This window comes from Archocentrus centrarchus, chromosome 23 (assembly GCF_007364275.1).
Source record: "Archocentrus centrarchus isolate MPI-CPG fArcCen1 chromosome 23, fArcCen1, whole genome shotgun sequence".
Lineage (NCBI taxonomy): Eukaryota > Metazoa > Chordata > Actinopteri > Cichliformes > Cichlidae > Archocentrus > Archocentrus centrarchus.
This window is the reverse complement of record NC_044368.1, coordinates 7,226,384-7,246,008: the sequence shown is the minus strand read 5'-3', so window position 1 is coordinate 7,246,008 and position 19,625 is coordinate 7,226,384. Positions and strand designations below refer to the sequence as shown.

The 19,625-nt window shown below is 41.3% G+C and overlaps 1 protein-coding gene across 1 annotated transcript in view; it reads left to right on the top strand.

The window, feature by feature from the left end:
• Window positions 1–19,370, top strand: part of ppfia2 (PTPRF interacting protein alpha 2) — a 143,105-nt gene extending 123,735 nt beyond the window's left edge. The window contains exons 20-32 of the mRNA XM_030719736.1: window positions 94–96; window positions 3,866–3,947; window positions 4,544–4,744; window positions 7,892–7,954; window positions 9,259–9,291; window positions 9,382–9,557; window positions 9,684–9,781; window positions 10,118–10,293; window positions 10,757–10,825; window positions 11,481–11,637; window positions 11,836–11,892; window positions 15,603–15,640; window positions 18,337–19,370. Coding sequence (XP_030575596.1) covers window positions 94–96; window positions 3,866–3,947; window positions 4,544–4,744; window positions 7,892–7,954; window positions 9,259–9,291; window positions 9,382–9,557; window positions 9,684–9,781; window positions 10,118–10,293; window positions 10,757–10,825; window positions 11,481–11,637; window positions 11,836–11,892; window positions 15,603–15,640; window positions 18,337–18,348 — 1,165 coding nt within the window. The 3' untranslated portion in view covers window positions 18,349–19,370. The remainder of the gene's footprint in view (window positions 1–93; window positions 97–3,865; window positions 3,948–4,543; window positions 4,745–7,891; window positions 7,955–9,258; window positions 9,292–9,381; window positions 9,558–9,683; window positions 9,782–10,117; window positions 10,294–10,756; window positions 10,826–11,480; window positions 11,638–11,835; window positions 11,893–15,602; window positions 15,641–18,336) is intronic.
• The last annotated feature ends 255 nt before the right edge of the window (window positions 19,371–19,625 follow it).

Here is a 19,625-nt window from a genome sequence, read left to right as displayed (position 1 = left end):
TCCCCGTCGCTCTTTCTCCCTCTTTCTCTCTTCTTTCACTCTTTCCTCTCTTCCCCTTCCTCTCCCTCTCATCATCCTCTGACTCTAACAAAGCGGGTAAGTTGTGAGGATGTATAAATGACCTCCTGGATATGACATTGTCTCAGCCATTTTGCCCTGTGTGTCATCTCTCCTGTGTGTCTGCCATCCGTCCTCTCCTGTAAGAACCAGTGCCAAAGCTGACGTCTCTTATCTATCTATCCTTCATGGCTGTTAATGATGCCATTGCTTTCTTTCTTTTTTTCATTTACCACACGAGGACGTTTCTTCCCCCCCTTTTTACAGTTCAATGGCAGCTGCATCCATGGCTGGACAGAGAATGTGCCGCCGCTAAACCCGGGGCCTAATTTTTATACCCAGAATGTTTTCCTCTCCTTATCTGTGTCTCTATCTATTTGTGTGAAATAACCAGCAGCAACATCTGGTTATGGGAATGTCAGAGGTTCTTTTTGGTTGTATGATTTATCATAACTGTCTCCTTACTTCCCTTTTCCCCCAGCTATGTTCAGTGGATGTATTTCTCCATGCATTAGACTTGACCTGAACATAAAACATGAGCTATATCCCCATGTGCTGGATAGATAAGACAGTGAATGTACCTGGTTGTGTTTGGATGAACACATTTCCTCTGTCACCTGTAGGCTTTTGTATGCCATGTGTGGTTCTAAGTGCCCTTTCACCGCACTGAGGCCTTCAATGCTGAGAGTGCTACATGTATCATGTTTATTATTACAAAGCCCTCTCCTTCCAGTTGTCAAGTCCTTTGACAACACACTCAGGGAAGGGGAGGTTGATTCAGAGTTGGTTTTTTTTGTTATGAAATGTGTTCACAAAATAGAATAAGAATTGTGTTGTTTTTTTTTTTTTGTGCGTGGGTGTGAGTACGAGTGTGTTCCTCGGTCCCCTGTTCATCAGACATTTTTAGGCTGTTCATCAATTCTGTATCTCGCTGAATGTGGGAGGATTCAGCACAATACAAATAGCTCTTTGCATGACAGACAAAGAGTATCTATTTGCTTCTCCTTGTCAATATGGTGCCAATTTCATCGGGCTGAGTAGGTCATTACCAGCGCTCAGCACCACTCTAAAAGTGAGGCAAACAAAAAAGTGCTTAGACCTCAGAGGTTACACTTCAGCACCTGCTAAAAAAATAAACATGGAGCACAGCAGAGAAAGTGCAAAGACAAGTTTCACTTAAAAATACCTAACTGCATGACTCAAACATCCAAAAAAAAAAAAAAACAACCAAAAAAATCTCTCTCAGCAGGATAAACTCAGGCTGAACTGGGATGAGCAGGGTAATTGTGCTTAGTGTAGTGCCAAGATTCACTGAGCAGATAACTGCAGCAATGTGCTTTCCAGGTGTGGGTATTGTTGTTGATGCAGTACCTCTGCCAAGGCTGCAACAATCCTCTAAATATAGTATGCACATATTTTACAGTCTACATGTGCATCAAAATGCACAGAGAAAAATGTTTGGGAAATGCTTCATACTGTTATAATTATAATACCTTGTTCAAGGTTTCACTGTACCAAACTATAAGTGATAAAGTCATACATTAGCAACAACAGTTTGCTGTATGTGCACATTATGTAATGTATATATAACTAGAAACTTGTTAAATTAGATTACAAATACATTAGTATGGAAGCTGAATGGCTAAGTAAATACATTTGGGACAAAAAGTACAGAAATTGGCGTTTGGTCGATTATTTCCTTGTTGTAACGATGCTGCTTGGCAATAAAGCTGTTTATTAAGTCTGTTTATTTCCCCTTAAATGGAGCCACATTTGTAAGGAAAATGCATTTGTGGGTTGAGCAGCAGAGTTGAGTATGTGGGTTGCACCCATGAAATCTTCTCTGCCAATGCCAAACAGCTTATTCTGCTATTGACCCTTATTGGTGTTGTTTATGATTGAAGTCTGAAGAAACAAGACATACTGGCAATTTATCAATTTATTCATTGAACAAACAGGGGCCTCAGTAGCATGTGAAAGAGCCATACTCAGCCACAACAGCCTGGCAAGAGTCAACAGAATAAGCTGTTTGGCACTGGCAGAGAAGATTTAGTAAGTTTTAATGGGCGCAACCCACATACTCAACTCTGCTGCTCAGTCTAGAAAAAATTTCCTTACAAATGTGGCTCCATTTAAGGGGGAAAAAAAACAGGTTTTCCAATGGTATAAGATTTATTGCCAAGAAGCATTGTTACAACAAAGTAATAATCAACACAAATTTACTTATTTTTTGTGCTAAGTTTAGGTGTGACTTCAAATGCACCAAAGATAATATTAAAAATAAATGTAGGCATTAATTCATAACTTATGACAAACTGATGTTCCCATTTTTATTTACCTTTGTATTAATTACTCTCTTTGTTTTAACTTCCATTTCATTATCTATTTTGATTATTAATGTATTCATTTTTAAATCCATCCATCCTTTTTCTGTCACTTATCTGGGTCCTGGTCATGGGGGTAGCAGGGTTAGGGTTAGCAGAGATGCCCAGACCTTCCTCTCACCATCCACCTCCTCCAGCTCTTCTGGTGGGGCACCTAGGCATTCTAATGCCAGCTGAGAGACATAATCTCTCCAGCATTTCCTGGGAGTGCTTGCTGATGATTGTTGTATTCTTCATAGGAGTCATCTGAGGAGGGCACCTATGCTTGGCATCTGACCCAGGACCAGTTTGCCTTGGGAAACCCTACCATAACAGCATAGCTCCTGGGGTTACTCAGGCACACATTCCCCTCCACCACAATAAGGTGGCAGTTAATGGAGGGAGTCATCATATCTTTTCTATTTCTGTATTATTGTCTCTTTGCATTTTTCACTGGCTGTTTCACCATATTATCTTTTCTGTATTTGCTTTCACATTTATTTGTGCATGTCTGCGTAGACAAATAAGGAGACTGCCATTCCAAGTATATCATGGGGTTAACTTGGTACCAACACCAGGCTCACAACTGGAACCCAAAGTGAAAGTAATACAGGAATAAATGCATAAAGTACATTTTAAAATGCATAAAGTTCTTATGTACAAGGGGTCGCCACAGCGGATGGCTCCGCATAATTTATTTGGCTGATTTTAACACCGGATGCTCTTCCTGACACAATCCTCCCCGGGGTGGTTGTTTCCTCCCAGTCTCGAACTGAGACCTTTCACATGTTAGGTGAGAGTGCAAACCACCACAGTTAATAATTTAATTTTAAAAAAATTACAAAATTAAATGGAAATAAGAATAAATAGGGGAATGCCACAAAGGTAAGTAAAACAAATGCAGTTGCAATTAAAATGGGAATATCATACAGTCATTATTTTACAAACATTATTTTTAAATCATTTATTGGGAGGAATATAATGCCAGTTATTTATTTAGCCATTTGCGGATTTATTTCAATTATGTCAGATTCCGTCCTCCATACTGTAGATGTGACAGGGAAGAGCTCATGTGAGGGATTGTGGATTCAGTCAGTCAATTTTATTAATGCAAGCCAAGTGTGTTTCTCTAAGTGTAGATACAGCTGTGCACCTCTTTGCTGCACTGTCTGTTAGCACAGAAGTGAATGATGAATTATTGCCCTTTTTCAACACTCCAGGAGTACAGGCTGGACCGAGAGATAAAATGCGAACGCGTACTCTCCTCTTCATGTACTGCACACATACACAGATCTGCAACAGCGCAGCGTTAACTGCAGGGAATCGTGAAAAGTGTCTGAGCGGGTTTTAGGATGTGAGAGTTTAAGTGTTAGACTGAGAAAATGTGTGTTCATGATGTACAAATTCATGTGTTCATACGAGGTCTCCTCTGTCCCTGCCCTCAGACACGAGCTGCTAGAGGAGGCTAGGAGAAAGGGTTTACCTTTCGCCCAATGGGACGGCCCTACAGTCGTTGCATGGCTAGAGGTAAATGGTCACCTTTCTGTAACAGGTATATTCATAATCAAAGCACTTATGGTGCATGTGGCTTTACTTTTCCTGCTTAGAAGCTTCCTGTTGACTCCCTTTGTAATTTCATGAAGTTATGACCCAGTTTCCAATAATCTGCATGGATATATAGAAGACAACAGCACTGGTCATTAGTCACTATAATAATTAAGAAATATGTGATGTCACTGCAGTGAATCAGTGATACACTTTTAAACAAACTGGAATCCACAGATGAAGGATCCAAAATACAGACACGCTTCTGCCCCCTAATGTTTACTGGCGGGCGAACAGCCACAAGCCAGTCCATGACCTTACTAATCCTCCAGAACAGTTTTCTAGTTAAGTCATATGGGATTGAAGCTGAAATTAAATATATTTGACTGGCTGATAGTGTTTTATTTTTAACAATAGTTCTTCAGTCTTTCTTGTTAGTATTATTCTCAAAGTGAAAAATCCTCTGAGTGTTAACAAGATCTACATTTAGTGACCTGCCTGGAAAAAAACAAACAAAACAAGTTTACTTCTTATCTCTTGCTTTGTGGTCTCTTCCCTTCTCCCTCTGTGTGATGAAGTTGTGGTTGGGGATGCCGGCCTGGTACGTGGCAGCGTGCCGTGCCAATGTGAAGAGCGGGGCCATCATGTCGGCCCTGTCTGACACCGAGATCCAGAGGGAGATCGGAATCAGCAACCCTCTGCACCGCCTCAAACTTCGCTTGGCCATCCAAGAAATGGTCTCCCTCACCAGCCCCTCGGCCCCACCCACCTCCAGAACCGTGAGTTACATGGAAAACGCAGTGTGTGGAGTCACGCTGGAGTTTTATTTCAACTCACATTTGTTGAAGGAAGTGTTGTTGTAAAAGGAGGGAAGTTGTCTTAGAATTAGTTTGAGCCGAATTGGCAAAAACACAAAAAAACTGAACATCATTTGCACAGTTTCAGTATTTTGGAGTTGTATTGCCCTTATTGGCAAAAAATAGAAGGTTAATAATGCAGTAATACCTCTGCATTCATTATGAAGCAGGGTTAGTCGGCCTTTTAGTTTGGCACAAGGATTTGGAAATGGGAGAGCATCTTTATCCAAAGCTAACAGGTTCCTGGCTTTAGTGTCAGATACTGAAATGTGGAGCAATTCCTTCAACATCCATTCTGTCTGTTTTGCTCCTTTTAAATTGAGTTTGTGTGTGCTTTGGCATCTTTTTAGTCCTTTATTGTGATTTTTTTTTTTTTAAATATTTCTTTTATGACATATGCAAAGCAATTTACACCCTGCTTAATTTTTTTAAAACTTGTGCCTTCAGACAAACACTAAAAACCATGCTAACATAGATAACTCAATAAAACTGGTAACAGCACAAATACATGTGCTCCTCCTTTGCTTATCCAACATTATTGCATCACTTTAGCCAAAAAAAAAAAAAGGTTGTTGGTTGTTGCGATCGTAATTTCTGCCTCCAAAGCAGCTCTAGTAAATGTTTGTGGGACATGAATGGCATCTCTGCTTGCATGCACCATGCCTTCACATATGGGTAGCACGCATACAGCTTTTACCATCATATCCAGCACATTAGTCAGCGACTTTTAATAGTTACTTTATGATAAGTAAGTGTATATTACAGTGGGAGTTGGTGATGGCCCAGTCTGTAAAACTTGGCTCCTGCATGTACTATAATTTAGCTCTCCAGTTATTCCACACCACAGTTGCTTTCATAGCTCCCTCCTGTCATGATAATTGCATATAGACTCTTAGGACTCTGCTGTTCCTTAATGATTGCAACTGTTCACACTGCAGAGCAAATATGCCATTACACAAAAGGTACACTTACAACCAGAGTGCAGCTCATATATCACGCAGACATGAGAAGTTGTGCACTGTTGTATAAACCCAGCCAGAAGCATTCATTAAAGTTGTTTTTAGATGCTGCTAGTATGCATGTAACCATTACAGTGCACACTTTCTTGCACCATTTCTCCCCTCTCCTGTTGTTCAGTAACTTTGGCGGAGCGCTCCCCTGTGCTACCCCATTCACCTCACCCTCTCTTCTACCACTTAGCTCCACTTCCACACCTCATGAAATTTTCATTACAGAGCCAGAGACTCCACGCATCCAATCAAACTCGTCCAACTGTGACAGGCCTGTTTTCACACTTAAAACCTCCACGCACTTAACAGAGGGGGTTAATTGACCTTGTAAATGCAGCTGGATGTGTATCTCAAGCAGAAACTGTAGAGAGCGGAAAGGCTGTCAATTCACTCGGGCTATCATAAGTCCGCCCCCACCCCCAGAAACCAGAAACATGCAGTGAAGGAGTGCCCTCTATGCTTGTTGCTGCACCTTAGACCATTTCATCCCAACCTTTTTAAATCTTTAGCTCCTGGGATATTTTATATTTATCCATCATCCATCCTCTTCTGCTTATCCTTTTCAGGGTTGTGGGGGGACTGGAGCCCATATTTATATTTTTATATTTAATACAGTTTATGCCCATCTTAGCCATAGAAGGTATAAAACATGGACGTAGCTTCCTGGTTGGAAAAATGAAGCCAGTATGGAAGTGTCTAAAAACCTGCATTCTATCTGAAACCCCCCTCTGCATACTTTTAGCAGTTTTGAACAGTTCCTATGCTATTAGCAGGCAATATTAACTGTGAGCCAATGCTTTTAGTAGGTTAATTCAATCATTTTCCATTTTTTGGTCATTACTTATGCATTTAAATGCATTTGTTTGGGCTGTCTCTATTTAGTGCGTTTCCATTACTTTCAATTAACTTTAGACTTTTCTGTGGAAATCTGTTAAGCTCCCCTCATCAGTGAAATTATCCTTCTTTTTTTTTTTTTTCTTCCTACATTAATTGAGCTACAGTAATATTCTCACAGACAAGTGTGACTGGGCTGGTACTCACATGGCACTTTTCTGTTTTAACTGACTCAAAGCATTTTTTTTTTTTTTTTTTTTTACTACAAGCCTCGTTCATCCAATCACCTTAAGTACCTTCAAACTTTCACGCTCACACTCTGATGGACGCATTAGGAGCACTTTGGGGTTCAGTAGGATGCTTCGGACCTTCCGATTAGTAGACAACTCACTCTATTTTCCGAGCCACATCATTGATAGATTCTGTAACTGCAGAACAGTCATTCTTTTGCTGCAACAGTGACAGCTAACGGGACAATTATAGATGATTAAGCTTTGTCAAATCATTATGAAATAAACATGGAGACATAAAGGCACACAGACAGAAGATTTGTTGAAAGTCAGCATTTTTCTCCACTATTGTTGTGGATGCTGCAGATGGTGATGAACACAGACCTAAAGTGACTGGACAATAAGTTATTTAGTCCATTAATAAGAACACCATTAATATGGCAAAAATCCAAAACATGGTCTGGGTCTATTTCACTATAAAATAAATGTCTTTTTGTGGCAGTTTAGCTACTAATTTATGGCACAGAATAGCAAAGAAAATTGGATAATTAAGATAATCGTGAATATTGAATTGTTAGTTTCAGCTGTAGCCGTATGTGATGCGGACACCGTTTTGAGACATCCATTTATTTCTCTCATTGCTAGTAGCAGATGAATAGTTGGGTAATGTGGGGTTTACATGTCTGTTGGTGTTAATAGTACTAATTTATTCAGTGTTATATGTTGTGCATGCCAAATGTCTTTGTTATCTTTGTGTCTCTTGTGGATGTACTGTATGCATATGTTGGGATGTTCTATACTGTCTGTTTTTGTCCTTTGGATATGCCCTTTGACCCCTGGCGGGTTTGGGGCCAGTTCATCATCTGACTGTGATGCTATAACACTGTTGGCTTACAGTGGTGCTGCTCTTCTTCTTTAACACTGCTTGCCCTTCCTACTGGACCTCTACTACCAACCCTGGTGCTGTTCTGTCTCTTGGGCTCTGCCCCTTGTAGCCATCAGGCAATGTATGGGTGACCCATGAGGAGATGGAGACCCTGGCAGCCCCTTCCAAAACGGTCAGTCCTGCTGTGTCCTTTAACTCTTACCCTTTTCTTTCTGTCACTCATACTGTATGTGTCGGGGGGGGGGGGGGGGGGGGGGGTGTTATGGACTAGTTCTTATATAGCGCTTTTCTACTCTGTTTGAGCACACAACACGTTTACCCATTCACACAAGCACTTCCATAATTAACTAAGCTAAGTGCTTTTATTATCTACTTTTATTATCTACTCCAACGGTTGCGTCGGAGAGCAACTTGGGGTTAAGTATCTTGCCCAAGGATACATTGGCACGTAGCCTGGAGAAGCCAGGAATCGAACCGCTGACCTTCCGATTAGTAGGTGACCTGCTCCTCCTGAGCTACAGCCACCCCAGAGCTAATGTGGAAAAATATGAATGGGTACTGATGGAGATGGCATGAAACGGCTGTGAACCTCTTGTCGATACTAATGGTGAAGCCTTTAGCAGCTGCTGATGCCTCAGTGAAGGTTTGAGTCACTGTCCGTTGTTTGGCTTAGTAAAGCTCCATAATGAAAGGTCACGAATCATCAATTCTTGGCTGTTTATTTCTGCGGTGTTGTTACTCACCACATACCAGATGTCAGAGTTATTTAAATCACATTTAGCATTCAGCTTTTTCAGGTTCGCTTACAAGAGACGCATGCTTATGAAACTGTATGCCAAATAGTTTCATCAAAATACAGATCTTAGAAATAAAGCTTGTAAAGGTGTGCAGAGCTGTTTTATCACTTCATTCTCAGGCTGATCCAAGCTGAAGATAAGTATCGGTGTTATTATAACAAGTAGGTTTTTATTTATGAAATGATGGGTATATATATATTTTTTTAATTATCATGTTGGCTCTTAATTAGTAAAATGCATTACAGGACTGAAACTGAAGATATTTGTAGTGCAATTTTAAGGTGTTATTTTAATGCTGCGGTTTCCATCCCATCTTTTTTTATTCAGACACCCATTCACATGCCATTTGCAGTTTTCCAATCTAGAAATCTAACAGAGCTTGCAAAAATAAACAAATAAATAAAACCAGCTTCCTTCAACTATTCAGATTGCCGTAACACTACACCAAATGCCATATTTGCCAGGACCTACTTTTGATACATTTGATTGTGCATGTAGAAAAAAATATATTTGTTATGGCTTTAACAGCTGCTGCTGAAATCTGTATTTCCCTCCAGGATCTCCTCATATACTAGTTTGATTTAGTTGCAAATTAAGGGGCACTTTTTGAAGGGTTTCTTATTGTTCTAACAGTGGCAATCGGTCTCCATGTTCTCTCATTTTCTTTTCCCTGTGCCAGAAGTCAGAGTCTGAAGAGGGGAGCTGGGCACAGGTAAGAGGAAAGCCTGTGGTCTCTTACATGTGCATGCGGTACATAATACACATTTTTGATAAACATTGTGTTAAATGTGTTTTCTATCAGACTCTCGCTTATGGTGACATGAACCATGAGTGGATAGGAAACGAGTGGCTGCCCAGTCTAGGACTACCTCAGTACCGCAGCTACTTCATGGAGTGCCTCGTGGATGCCCGCATGCTGGACCACCTCACAAAGAAGGACCTGAGGGTGCACCTTAAAATGGTGGACAGCTTCCACAGGTACTGGACTTACCTCATGGTGATAATATACATAAAATATTTTAGAATTACCTCTAAGGTTTTTCGGGGAAGGGCTGAGCAAGCAGCTCGATTTTTAAATTTTTAACGCTGTTTTCCTGACATCAGAACAAGTTTACAGTACGGGATCATGTGTCTGAAGAAGCTCAACTATGACAGGAAGGAACTGGAGAGACGCAGGGAGCAAAGCCAGCATGAAATGAGAGGCAAGTACATCCAAGACACGAGCAGTTTGAGAGCGCATATCTCCGCCAAGGCTGAAAATTTCCTCCACGCCTTGTATTTATTGAGTGCCTGAATTGAGAAGGATATTTTTCTGTGATAGTTTCTTTAGAACATAAAATGGATATCTTTCAGTTTGGTATGTATGTAAAATCTTATCCTATCAGAAATTTCCCGATTAATATCCATTTCAAAAGTGTTTCAAAGCTCGTAAAATGTTCATGCAAATCCACCCTTAACTTTTTGAGTACTAAAAACCTCAAACCAAACCAAACAGGTATGTAAACAGATTTGAAGCAAGTCCATTCTTGTCTCTGCAGATGTTCTGGTCTGGAGTAATGAGCGGGTCATCCGCTGGGTGCAGAGTATAGGCCTGAGGGACTATGCCAACATCCTGCTGGAGAGCGGTGTGCACGGAGCTCTGGTCGCCCTGGATGACAACTTTGACTACAGCAGCCTGGCGCTGCTCCTCCAGATTCCCACACAAAACACTCAGGTACTACTGCAGCTACACTGTGCTGTGTATGCAAACTTGTGAAGGTTTGATTGTGTACTAACAGTAACATTACCTTGGTCTAAGGTTTTTCCAGCTGACTAATGAATATCTTTAATGGGATAGAGACATTTTTTTGGAGCTCTTTTTTTTGGCATCGACATTGAAAAATTTAAAGGTGTGAATTATGGGCAGAAATATCATCTGCCACCAGCTTCGGTCCAAAAATAGAGGAATGTTGGTATCAGCCTTCAAAAGCTGGTGGAATCTAAATCAGAACATGCAGATTTGCCAACTGTCACCCTGGCAAGTTTCCCTGTGAATTTTCACTGCTCATCTCATCTCTATACTCGGGTAAAATGCACGAATAACGTAATGTGTCAGCTGCCTCTGTTACCATGCAGCTAAGAATAGCTGGCCTTCTGAATGTGTGTGTGTGTGTTTTTTTTCTTCCTCCTCCCCTCAGGCACGTCAGATTCTGGAGAGAGAGTACAATAATCTGCTGGCGCTGGGCACTGACAGGAGACTGGATGAGGTGAGAAGCAACTATCACCCATAAGACATCACACCACCGTGAGCTTTTTTTCTAACAGTCACATGCCATCAAACTTATTAGATGGTTAAATATAATGAATAACCTATAAAATGTTAATGTTTACAAGGAAAAGGAAAGGAAAATCCCAATTATCATGTTATCCTGAAAAAAATCAGATCTGTCAACACAGATTTTTTTTCCACTTGTATGTAAGCATTAATTAAGTACAGTTCATCATTCACCAAAGGTATGATTGTAGAGTCTAAGGACTTTACTTTGGTCAGTCTCTTCTTCAGTGTCATTTTCTGTTGCACCCCTGAAAGCCTCAGTTGCACAGGCCCAGAGAGCGCTCGGTCTCTATGCATGAGCACGCTCATGGTTGTGTATCATGGTGACGCTCCTGAGCTGATGCGCAGCCTGCGGTCTCAGAAATTCTGGAGTCTTCAACTGAAACTGTTGTTTGCCGTTTGGTCTCAGGATAGCAGTCAAAGACCCCCGCTCTCTTGAACAGCTATGAACCTTGACACTAAAGTGGCGTTTTAAAAATCGCTGCAGTACTTGAGATAACCTTAAAAGGGAAGTGGGCTAAAATTAAAATGGGAAATTGTTTACTTTTTCTGTCTAACAATAAGTATTGTATCACTCTGTTCCTCAGTGCGATGACAAAGATTTTCGAGGCCCATCGTGGCGGAGGCAGTTCCCTCCCCGGGACATCCACGGTATCAGTATGATGCCTGGATCAGCAGAAACGCTCCCTGCTGGATTCCGTCTCACCGCAACGTCCGGTCACTCCAGAAGACTGCCCCCTGAGGGTGAGCGCACTCTCCCACACATGGCACTTTCAGATTTCTTAAGCCTGGCTTTCAAACACAACAAAGGTTATGTCCACCTGTTGCACAGGTAGATGAAAGCATCTCACCTGAGAGCAGGAGTTCCTGCTCCTGCTGTGTGTGAGGAGCATTCTGACTGTGTCTCTTGTTCTCTCTGACTCTGTGACGGCTGCTCTGCAGTCCTCTATGAGGCGCTGGATGACAGTCCTGACGACATGTATTTGGATTGGTTTCAAGGTCAGCCCATCTGAAGGTCCTGGGCTTGTTGGCCCTGCGTGCATTATTATTATTATTATTATTATTATTATATATATCCCCTCCTCTTTACATGGTCTCTGCCAACCACTGTCCTGCTGTATCTCTCCTTTTCTTTGTGGTTTCTCACTTTCACCTCTCTTTTCTCTTTCTCTAATGAGCCTTAATCTCTCTAATATCCAACTCCAAGGGTGTTGTTTTGCAGAGCTGCAAAATAGATGTCCTTTCACCCTGGTAGTTAAAAAAACAAAACCAAAAAAAAAAAAAAAAACAACTAGGGGGTCAAGTTATGGATTAGGACCCATGCTTGCTGATTTAACCCTTGAAGTAAAGAAGCAGCAAAACAAAAAGTGGCTGAGCGGTGCTATGTAAGTTGGCTTGAATCAGGAGGTTTACATAGGTGAAAAGTATGTCTTGAATGTCTTACAAATTAAAACTGACGATTTGTGTGACTCCTCAACCCTCTACTGTTAAAAGAGGACTCTGGCTAAAACAGTCTTAATATTAAAGGGCAATGCTGGTTTATGAAAATCACAGTAGTAATTTTTTGTTTATGATAATATTCTTCTTACTCAAGAAATTGCTGAGATTTGGGAACACTATACTACTGTTTTTGCACTGCAGTGCACAAAAAGTTGAACCTCAACCACTAATGAAAGTTTGCCAGTTAGGTGTACTGCAGCATAGTGCTGCATTAGTAGTGCGTAGACAGACAGCTACAACATGTCTGCATGTTGTAGCTGTCTGTCACCAGGAGGCTGTGTCAGAAATGACTAATGTGGTCTAATTTCATTCATGTTGTTTGTTAAATTAAACTCTCCACTGCAGCCACGGTCTTTGCTTCTCATGCATGCTTTTTAGATATTTGGTTTTATGCACTTCTTACTCTTAGTGAATAACTTCACTGTCGTGCCTTTTCCTAATCAAGTCAACTATACAACCAAGTTGCCCCACACAGTGTCCATCGTTGAGTGTTGGTTTTTGCAGGACTAGCAATACTAGCAGGACTAGCAAGTACATCTCTGTAGCCTCTACAGACACAAATGAAAGGACCATGAATTTGGCTTGACAGGATGAGGGGGAGCCAGAACATCATGTAGCAAACAAATAAGCTAATCCAGGCAATCTAGCCTTTTTTTTGTGGCGGTAAACCCAAAATGTACACGAAACTGTACATTCAAAATTAACCCAAAAATGAAAAACAAATTAGGAGTCATTGTTTGTCTTTAACCCTAAAAGTTTTCTTCTGCTGGGAGATCAGTTGAAAACCTATGTGATCATCCCACTGCTCTAAACTTCCATTTATTGGCACATTCCCATATCTCAGCAGTTAACTTTAAAGTTCCAATCAGGTAAAACAACAGCGAACAAAATTCTGTCAGCTGCCAGTGTTACCCCTCAGCCTCCTGGCAATAGAATCTTTAGGTGGCACAAATCCCCTGGAAGCACAAGTTCTGTAACACATAATTACCAGGTGAGCCAGGTGTTCTCAGTTGGTGAGCCTCAGTCACTTTATTCACCATATCAATTCAAAAGCCAGTGGCTAAGAGCATCCATCCATCCTCTTTCGGGTCATGGGGGGGCTGGAGCCTATCCCAGCTGACATAAGGCGAGAGGCAGGGTGTACACCCTATACAGGGTGGCCAACATAGAGAGAGACAGACAACCATTCACACCTATGGACAAGACAATTTAGAGTGACCAATTAACCTAACCCCAGTAACTGCATGTCTTTGGACTGTGGGAGGAAACCCACGCAGACATGGGGAGAACATGCAAACTCCACACCACCGAGGTGGAATTGAACCTAGGCCTTCTAGATGTCATTGTAACTGTGAGGCAGTGGTGCCAACCACCACACCACGGTGGTGTGGTGGTGTGGCTAAATACAAACCAGGAATTAGAAATGCTAAAATTATAATAACTATAAATCACTGAGAATACTATCACTTTTTGTGACAAGATTTTGAGAAAACTTGATCTCTGACCTTGAAGTCAAGGTCGCCAAGATTTTAGTACATGCATCTATGGTGTGAATTCGAGCATTCTAGGTCACATGGTTCTCAAGGCATAAAGGTGAAGGTTGGCCACCCACTGGCCCAGTGTGGTGACAGTGGGGTCTAGCCTAGAAAGGCTGAAGGGTAACTAGACCCATCCATTCTCTTATCCTGTTTAGGGTTGCAGGAGCCTATTCCAGCTGTCATGGGGTGAGAGGCAGGGTACACCCACAGAGAGACAGACAACCGAATTTAGAATCACTAATCAACCTAACCCTCCATGTCTTTGGACTGTGGGAGGAAACCAGAGTACCTGGAGAAAACCCATGCAAACATGGGGAGAACTCAGAAGTTTGGGCCAAGGTGGAATCAAACCTAGGACCTTCTTGCTGTGAGGCAGCAGTGCTAACCACCATGCCTCCATTAGCAATTAGAGTATTTTGAGCACTTCTAAACATTAAAACTGTCCTGAAAATCTTTTAACCAACATGGATGGGCACAAATTGCTAGAAGTCTTGAGACTCAATGAAAGTTTGAGCATTTCCAGTCCTAACAAAATGAGTAAGCTCAATCTGCTGGTTAAGGCTAGATTACATATCCTATATACACCCAAGACCACAATAAAGCAGACTTATCCTTTAAAAGAAATAATATTCAATTGTGTCTTGTGCCACGCAGGTTGTTATACATGACGGGAAATCATCCAAATGGACTGCTTTTTGGCCAGCATTCTCTTCTAACAAGGTGTTCCCATTAACATAGAAACAGCCTTCCTGTGTTCCTCTGTCTCTACTCACTGTGTCCCCGATCTGTGACGTCTACAATTCACTGATATCTAGTCGCTGATGATGTCCACTCAAAACAAAACCTTCCTTTGAGTGATCCATGGCTTTCTTTCATGAGGGTGGCACTACAAGTAACTGCTATTGTCTGAAAAAAGGAATAAGATGCTCCTGCGATAGAGGAGACCGCATCGTTTCAGTTTTTACATGTTTGTCTGCAAATACTCACTAGCTACGAGCCGAGTAGTAGTAAAATTAGAAACAATTTGGCTGTGGCACTTAGAGAGTAGCTGGGCAGTGTTTGCAGACAAGTCCGTCACTTCCATTCAAACTACGACTGCAGCGATATACGTTGGTGTCTACCTCAGGTTAGAAAAAGCACAGGTTTAAGGCACGTCCATGTTGAATGCCAAATTTTTATCATGAAGATTATTTATAATCATGTAAAAAGAAACAACACTCATTCAGTGCAGTGTTTTGTGTATCTGCTTCTGCACTTTGGCTTAGTTTTTGTTAAATAATGATAGGGTGTAATATGTATTTTTTGTTTTTTTAAACAACTGTAAGCCTGATTAAAATTGCAAAACAATGTGTGATGTAATAAAGCTGCTAGACACTTATTATAGTCATTATTTGGTTCTGTTTTGATTAAAAATAATCCAATGCTCACACTGCGTTCTAGAAATAGAGCTTGGTAGGTAGTTCTTAGGTAAAAAGTAGCGCCCCTCAAATGCCGCCCTGAAACTGCAGCCTCCTCTACTGCAGGAACATGCTACTCAGAAGGATCTCTGAGCTTGTGGTTTGGGGTGGTAAGTAGAATATTGTTCCCCGCCACCCCTGGGTCCATCTTACACAGTGGGAACTCGAATATTCAGACTTCATAACGATTCCTTCTCACTGTCCCCCCCTACAGTTGGACCATCTGCGGTGCAGCGACTGGATAGCTCCACGGTGAGAACCTACTCCTGCTGAGAGGAGGAAGAGAGGGACCTTAAACTGTACACTGTATGTAACACGACACAGAATCTCGCCCTGTCTAATGCACAGCTTTCTTCAGAGGCACTTAAAACAGATACTGGATGAAAGAGACAAGGGCCAGTTTTCCCCAAGATAGGCATGTCTGTCTCATCGGCTTGGCGAGGCTCTGCAGTGTTTTGGCCAGGTAGCTGTGATAAGGTGATAGGAGACAGCAGGGCATGTGGGGAGCTGCGGTCCCATCCTGATGTCTCCCCTTTAATGTCTGTCCAAGAAAGATGACTCAGTTATGGTCAAAGCTTTAAAAATCTGCTTCACATAAACAAGGAGTGTCTTACACCGAGATTAGTTAACAAAGTTCATTTACATGATTATGACTGTTCACGACTGCTAAAGTAGGCCTTGTGAGATTTATCCAGACTTCACAGATTACAAAGTGAGCTTGCCCTAGTTTCCTATCCAACTGTTTCCTTTGTACTGCCAGGTGCAATGAAAAACTATAATTTCTCTGAAGTATTTTCTTTGATTTGAAATGCCATCTGACTGTGCCGTCTTTCTGCATCTGCACCAGAGAGACATTCCCTCACAATTTAACTAGCAGCCAGATGCCAAAGTCGAAAACAAATTCTTAAGATTCCAGTTTGCCAAACAACGAAAGCATCGAACGTAATTGTGATTTGCTCAAAAGATGTCCTCAAAAGCAATTTAAAGGCTCTAGAAATGAGTCAGTGTATGAATGACTCATGAAAACCCAATCATAAAACTGACTTACTAGTATCACCTGAATGTTATATAGCTAAACAACATAGGATTTCTTATATCTTGTGTCTCCTTGAATCACTTTCTTGACATAGGCTGTCATCAGTACATTTACACTGATCAGCCACAACATTAAAACTAAAGAAATGCCACCAATCATCTTGTTGCAATCCAGTGTTCTTCTGGATCCTGAAACCTTTGGTCCTGGCATTCATGTGGATGCTGTCTCTGCACTGCTGCAGACCAAGCAGAGTCTGCTATTGCTCAGGCAGCAGTCTACCCCACCAGAACAATGCACCCCCAAAACACAGCAAAAACTGGGTTGACCTCCAAACTCAACAGCTCATTCACAAGGCTCTATTCCATAAGCCCAGGGGCACAAATGTCTCACTACCAGGCACCACAGGACATCCCAAAAAAAGTCCAGTGTTCATCACCCGACAGGTCAGAGCAGACTTGCGTAATATTAGGACGGTGGTTTTACTGTTGTGGCTGCATCAGTTCAAACATTTCAGGCATGTAATAAGGGCTAAGGCTAAAGCTAAATAAGTGTAAGAAAATACCCTAAGGGAAGTTAGAGCAGAGCAGAGGGTTTGAATCAGTGAGAAAAAGGTGCCATCTTATAACTATGTTTCAGTTTTCCCATAGTATTTACTCATACTGTAGAACACTGCAGGTAGTTTCTAATGCTTTCATCGGCTTATTGTACTCCTACACAGCAAAAACAGCAAACAGTACAAAGTTCAGAGAGTGTCAGAAACTGAGGATACTGTACCAGAACTTTATCCACTGCACTATTTATACTATTCCACCTTCATGCACAACAGAAATCACAGATTTGCATACCTTTGTGATCTTCTCTAGTCCTGTGTTTCAGCATTTATTAGAGGTGAAAACTGCATAAAATATTTGCTTAGAATTTTCAAAAAGAAGCTGATGTTCATTCACATCGGTCGCTTCTTATTTCTTCCGGGTTGATTTGTTTCTTAATGGCAACATTAAACCCCCTCAGTTTGAAGCTGTAAAACAGTAAAGCATGAAAACATCAGAGGGGAGTGAACAGTTTTATAGGCACTATACAGCAGCAGACCTGTCGCTATCTGCTGCTGTGGTTCTGCTGTGTGGTTTGCCACGTTTTAGCACAGCTTACAGCAAAATACACTGTTGTTAAAGTTACGTGCCTGAGCTGAAGGAAAACTATGGAGCCTGTCAGTAAACAACAGAGGGGGGAAAAAAAAAAATCAAGGCCACATTTGATTTGTTGTATGTAGAGGAAGAGTATAACTTCATCCATTAAACAGAAGGGGAAGTAATTAATCATTAGGAATAATTAAGTTACCTCTGTTATGCCACATTTTCCTGTGGGTCACCCCTGTTATTGGCCCTCCTCTGTTCCACCCAGTTGGAAAAAATCCTCAAAATGCCCCAGGGGCTCCTGTGCCTTAGTTGACCACATTAGGGATATCAGATTAGAAAAATACCCCAGAAACGGAACATTTTGATCACTCTGAAGTCTGAATTACACTTAACTCATATGAAACATTGGCCATATTTAATGAGCATCTACCATTTTAACAGAAAATATGGGAAAGTTTAAGAGGTCCCTTTTAAAGTTTAAGGATTGCAGCCAAAGGCGGAATCATCAGACATCAAGGGCAGCAATCCACTGTATCAGATACATGAGCAATGACGACTACAAAACGTGGCCAAAACTCACCTGAGTTTGGGCAGCTCTTACTGCTTTATTGTTAAAAATAGATTCAAAGATGACGCTAAATATGTCTGAAAACATATTTGTCCTGTTTAGTTGACACTTAAAAGAAAGGTCAAAAATTCATCTCTAAAGAGCTAAGTTTAGACTAAAAATAACAAAGCGCTCTCTCATTAAAATCTACTCACTGTTTCCCCTTAAGGTACAGTTCTGAAAGGAGACTAATTAGTGGAGCTGCTGGACGGGTGAAGCCTGCTGAGGAGCGAATCATTCTGATGACACGCACTGCCAAGAAGCCCTGCTCTCCTCTCCAGTCCCCTCACCCCCACAACCCCTCCCTGTCCCCTATAAAGTGGGCACCAGACACCGGTGCTAAACTGTCCTGCAGGTTGCCCCGTTGTCCTCATTTCTACCTTTTACATGTACAGTAACTTGTCAAAGCATAATGTACTGTGTATTTCTTCTACAGGAGATGTGTAGGTTATCTGTAAATTAATATAAATATGCCATTTTTAATATATACACACACATCTATGTATAAAAAGATATTCAGTTTGTGCAAAAAAAACAATGTCCCTGCCACCTCATTTAGTGGACCATAGATTAATATATGCTGCTCTTAAAACATATTTCCCCATCCCTCTAGATCATTTTGTACATATGGTTTTATTTTTTCATTGTGCTGCTGCTGCTGCTGATAATGACGATGCTGATGATCCTGTGCTGCACCATAAAGACAGAAAGGAAGAGACTGGATGTTGTGGTGAAACATGCCCCCTAGTGGTGCACAGAAAGAAAAAAAAAAACACAGCCCTTCTTGGCCCCATTCTGGCAACTTCATGATCCTTTCTTATGGACTCATAAAAATGAGCATTTTAAGAGGATGTGTTGACAGGCAGGAACAACATGACAAGCACTTTCTTAAAAACCGCATCAACTCAACGGACTATTTAGTAGCCAAGGACACAAAATAAACAAGAGACGCCGATGCTCTCTGAAGTCGCACAAAAACCTCCTCTCAGAGAACAAGAAAAAAACAACAAAAAAAGGCAGTACGTCATTCATAGAACATGTCACTTGTTGTACTGTATGTCTCGTCAGGCGACGCATTTACACGAAAGGACAAGTACACTTTCAGCCGAGCTGGCCTTCTCCCCCCCTCCCTCCTCCCTCCCTTCTTTCAGACACTAACAGATTAAATGAAATAACTGAAAGACAGACCGCTTTAGCTCATAGTGTGTGTAGAGTGTATATGACCATGTTGAAGTGAGGTGACTTAATGACAAAAAAAATAAAAACCTGTTGCTTGCTGTGACTTACATTTGGTGTAACCGTTGACTCTTTGTTTCTGTCAGTTTCGCAGGGCGACCTGCCGCGCCGCCCTGTTATCTGTCTTTTAGTTATTTCCGAAGGACGAGTCAAATCAAGTCTTAAAGCTTTTTCATTTGTTTTTACATCTTCGATTTGCACGAACAACAAATCATTTTATTT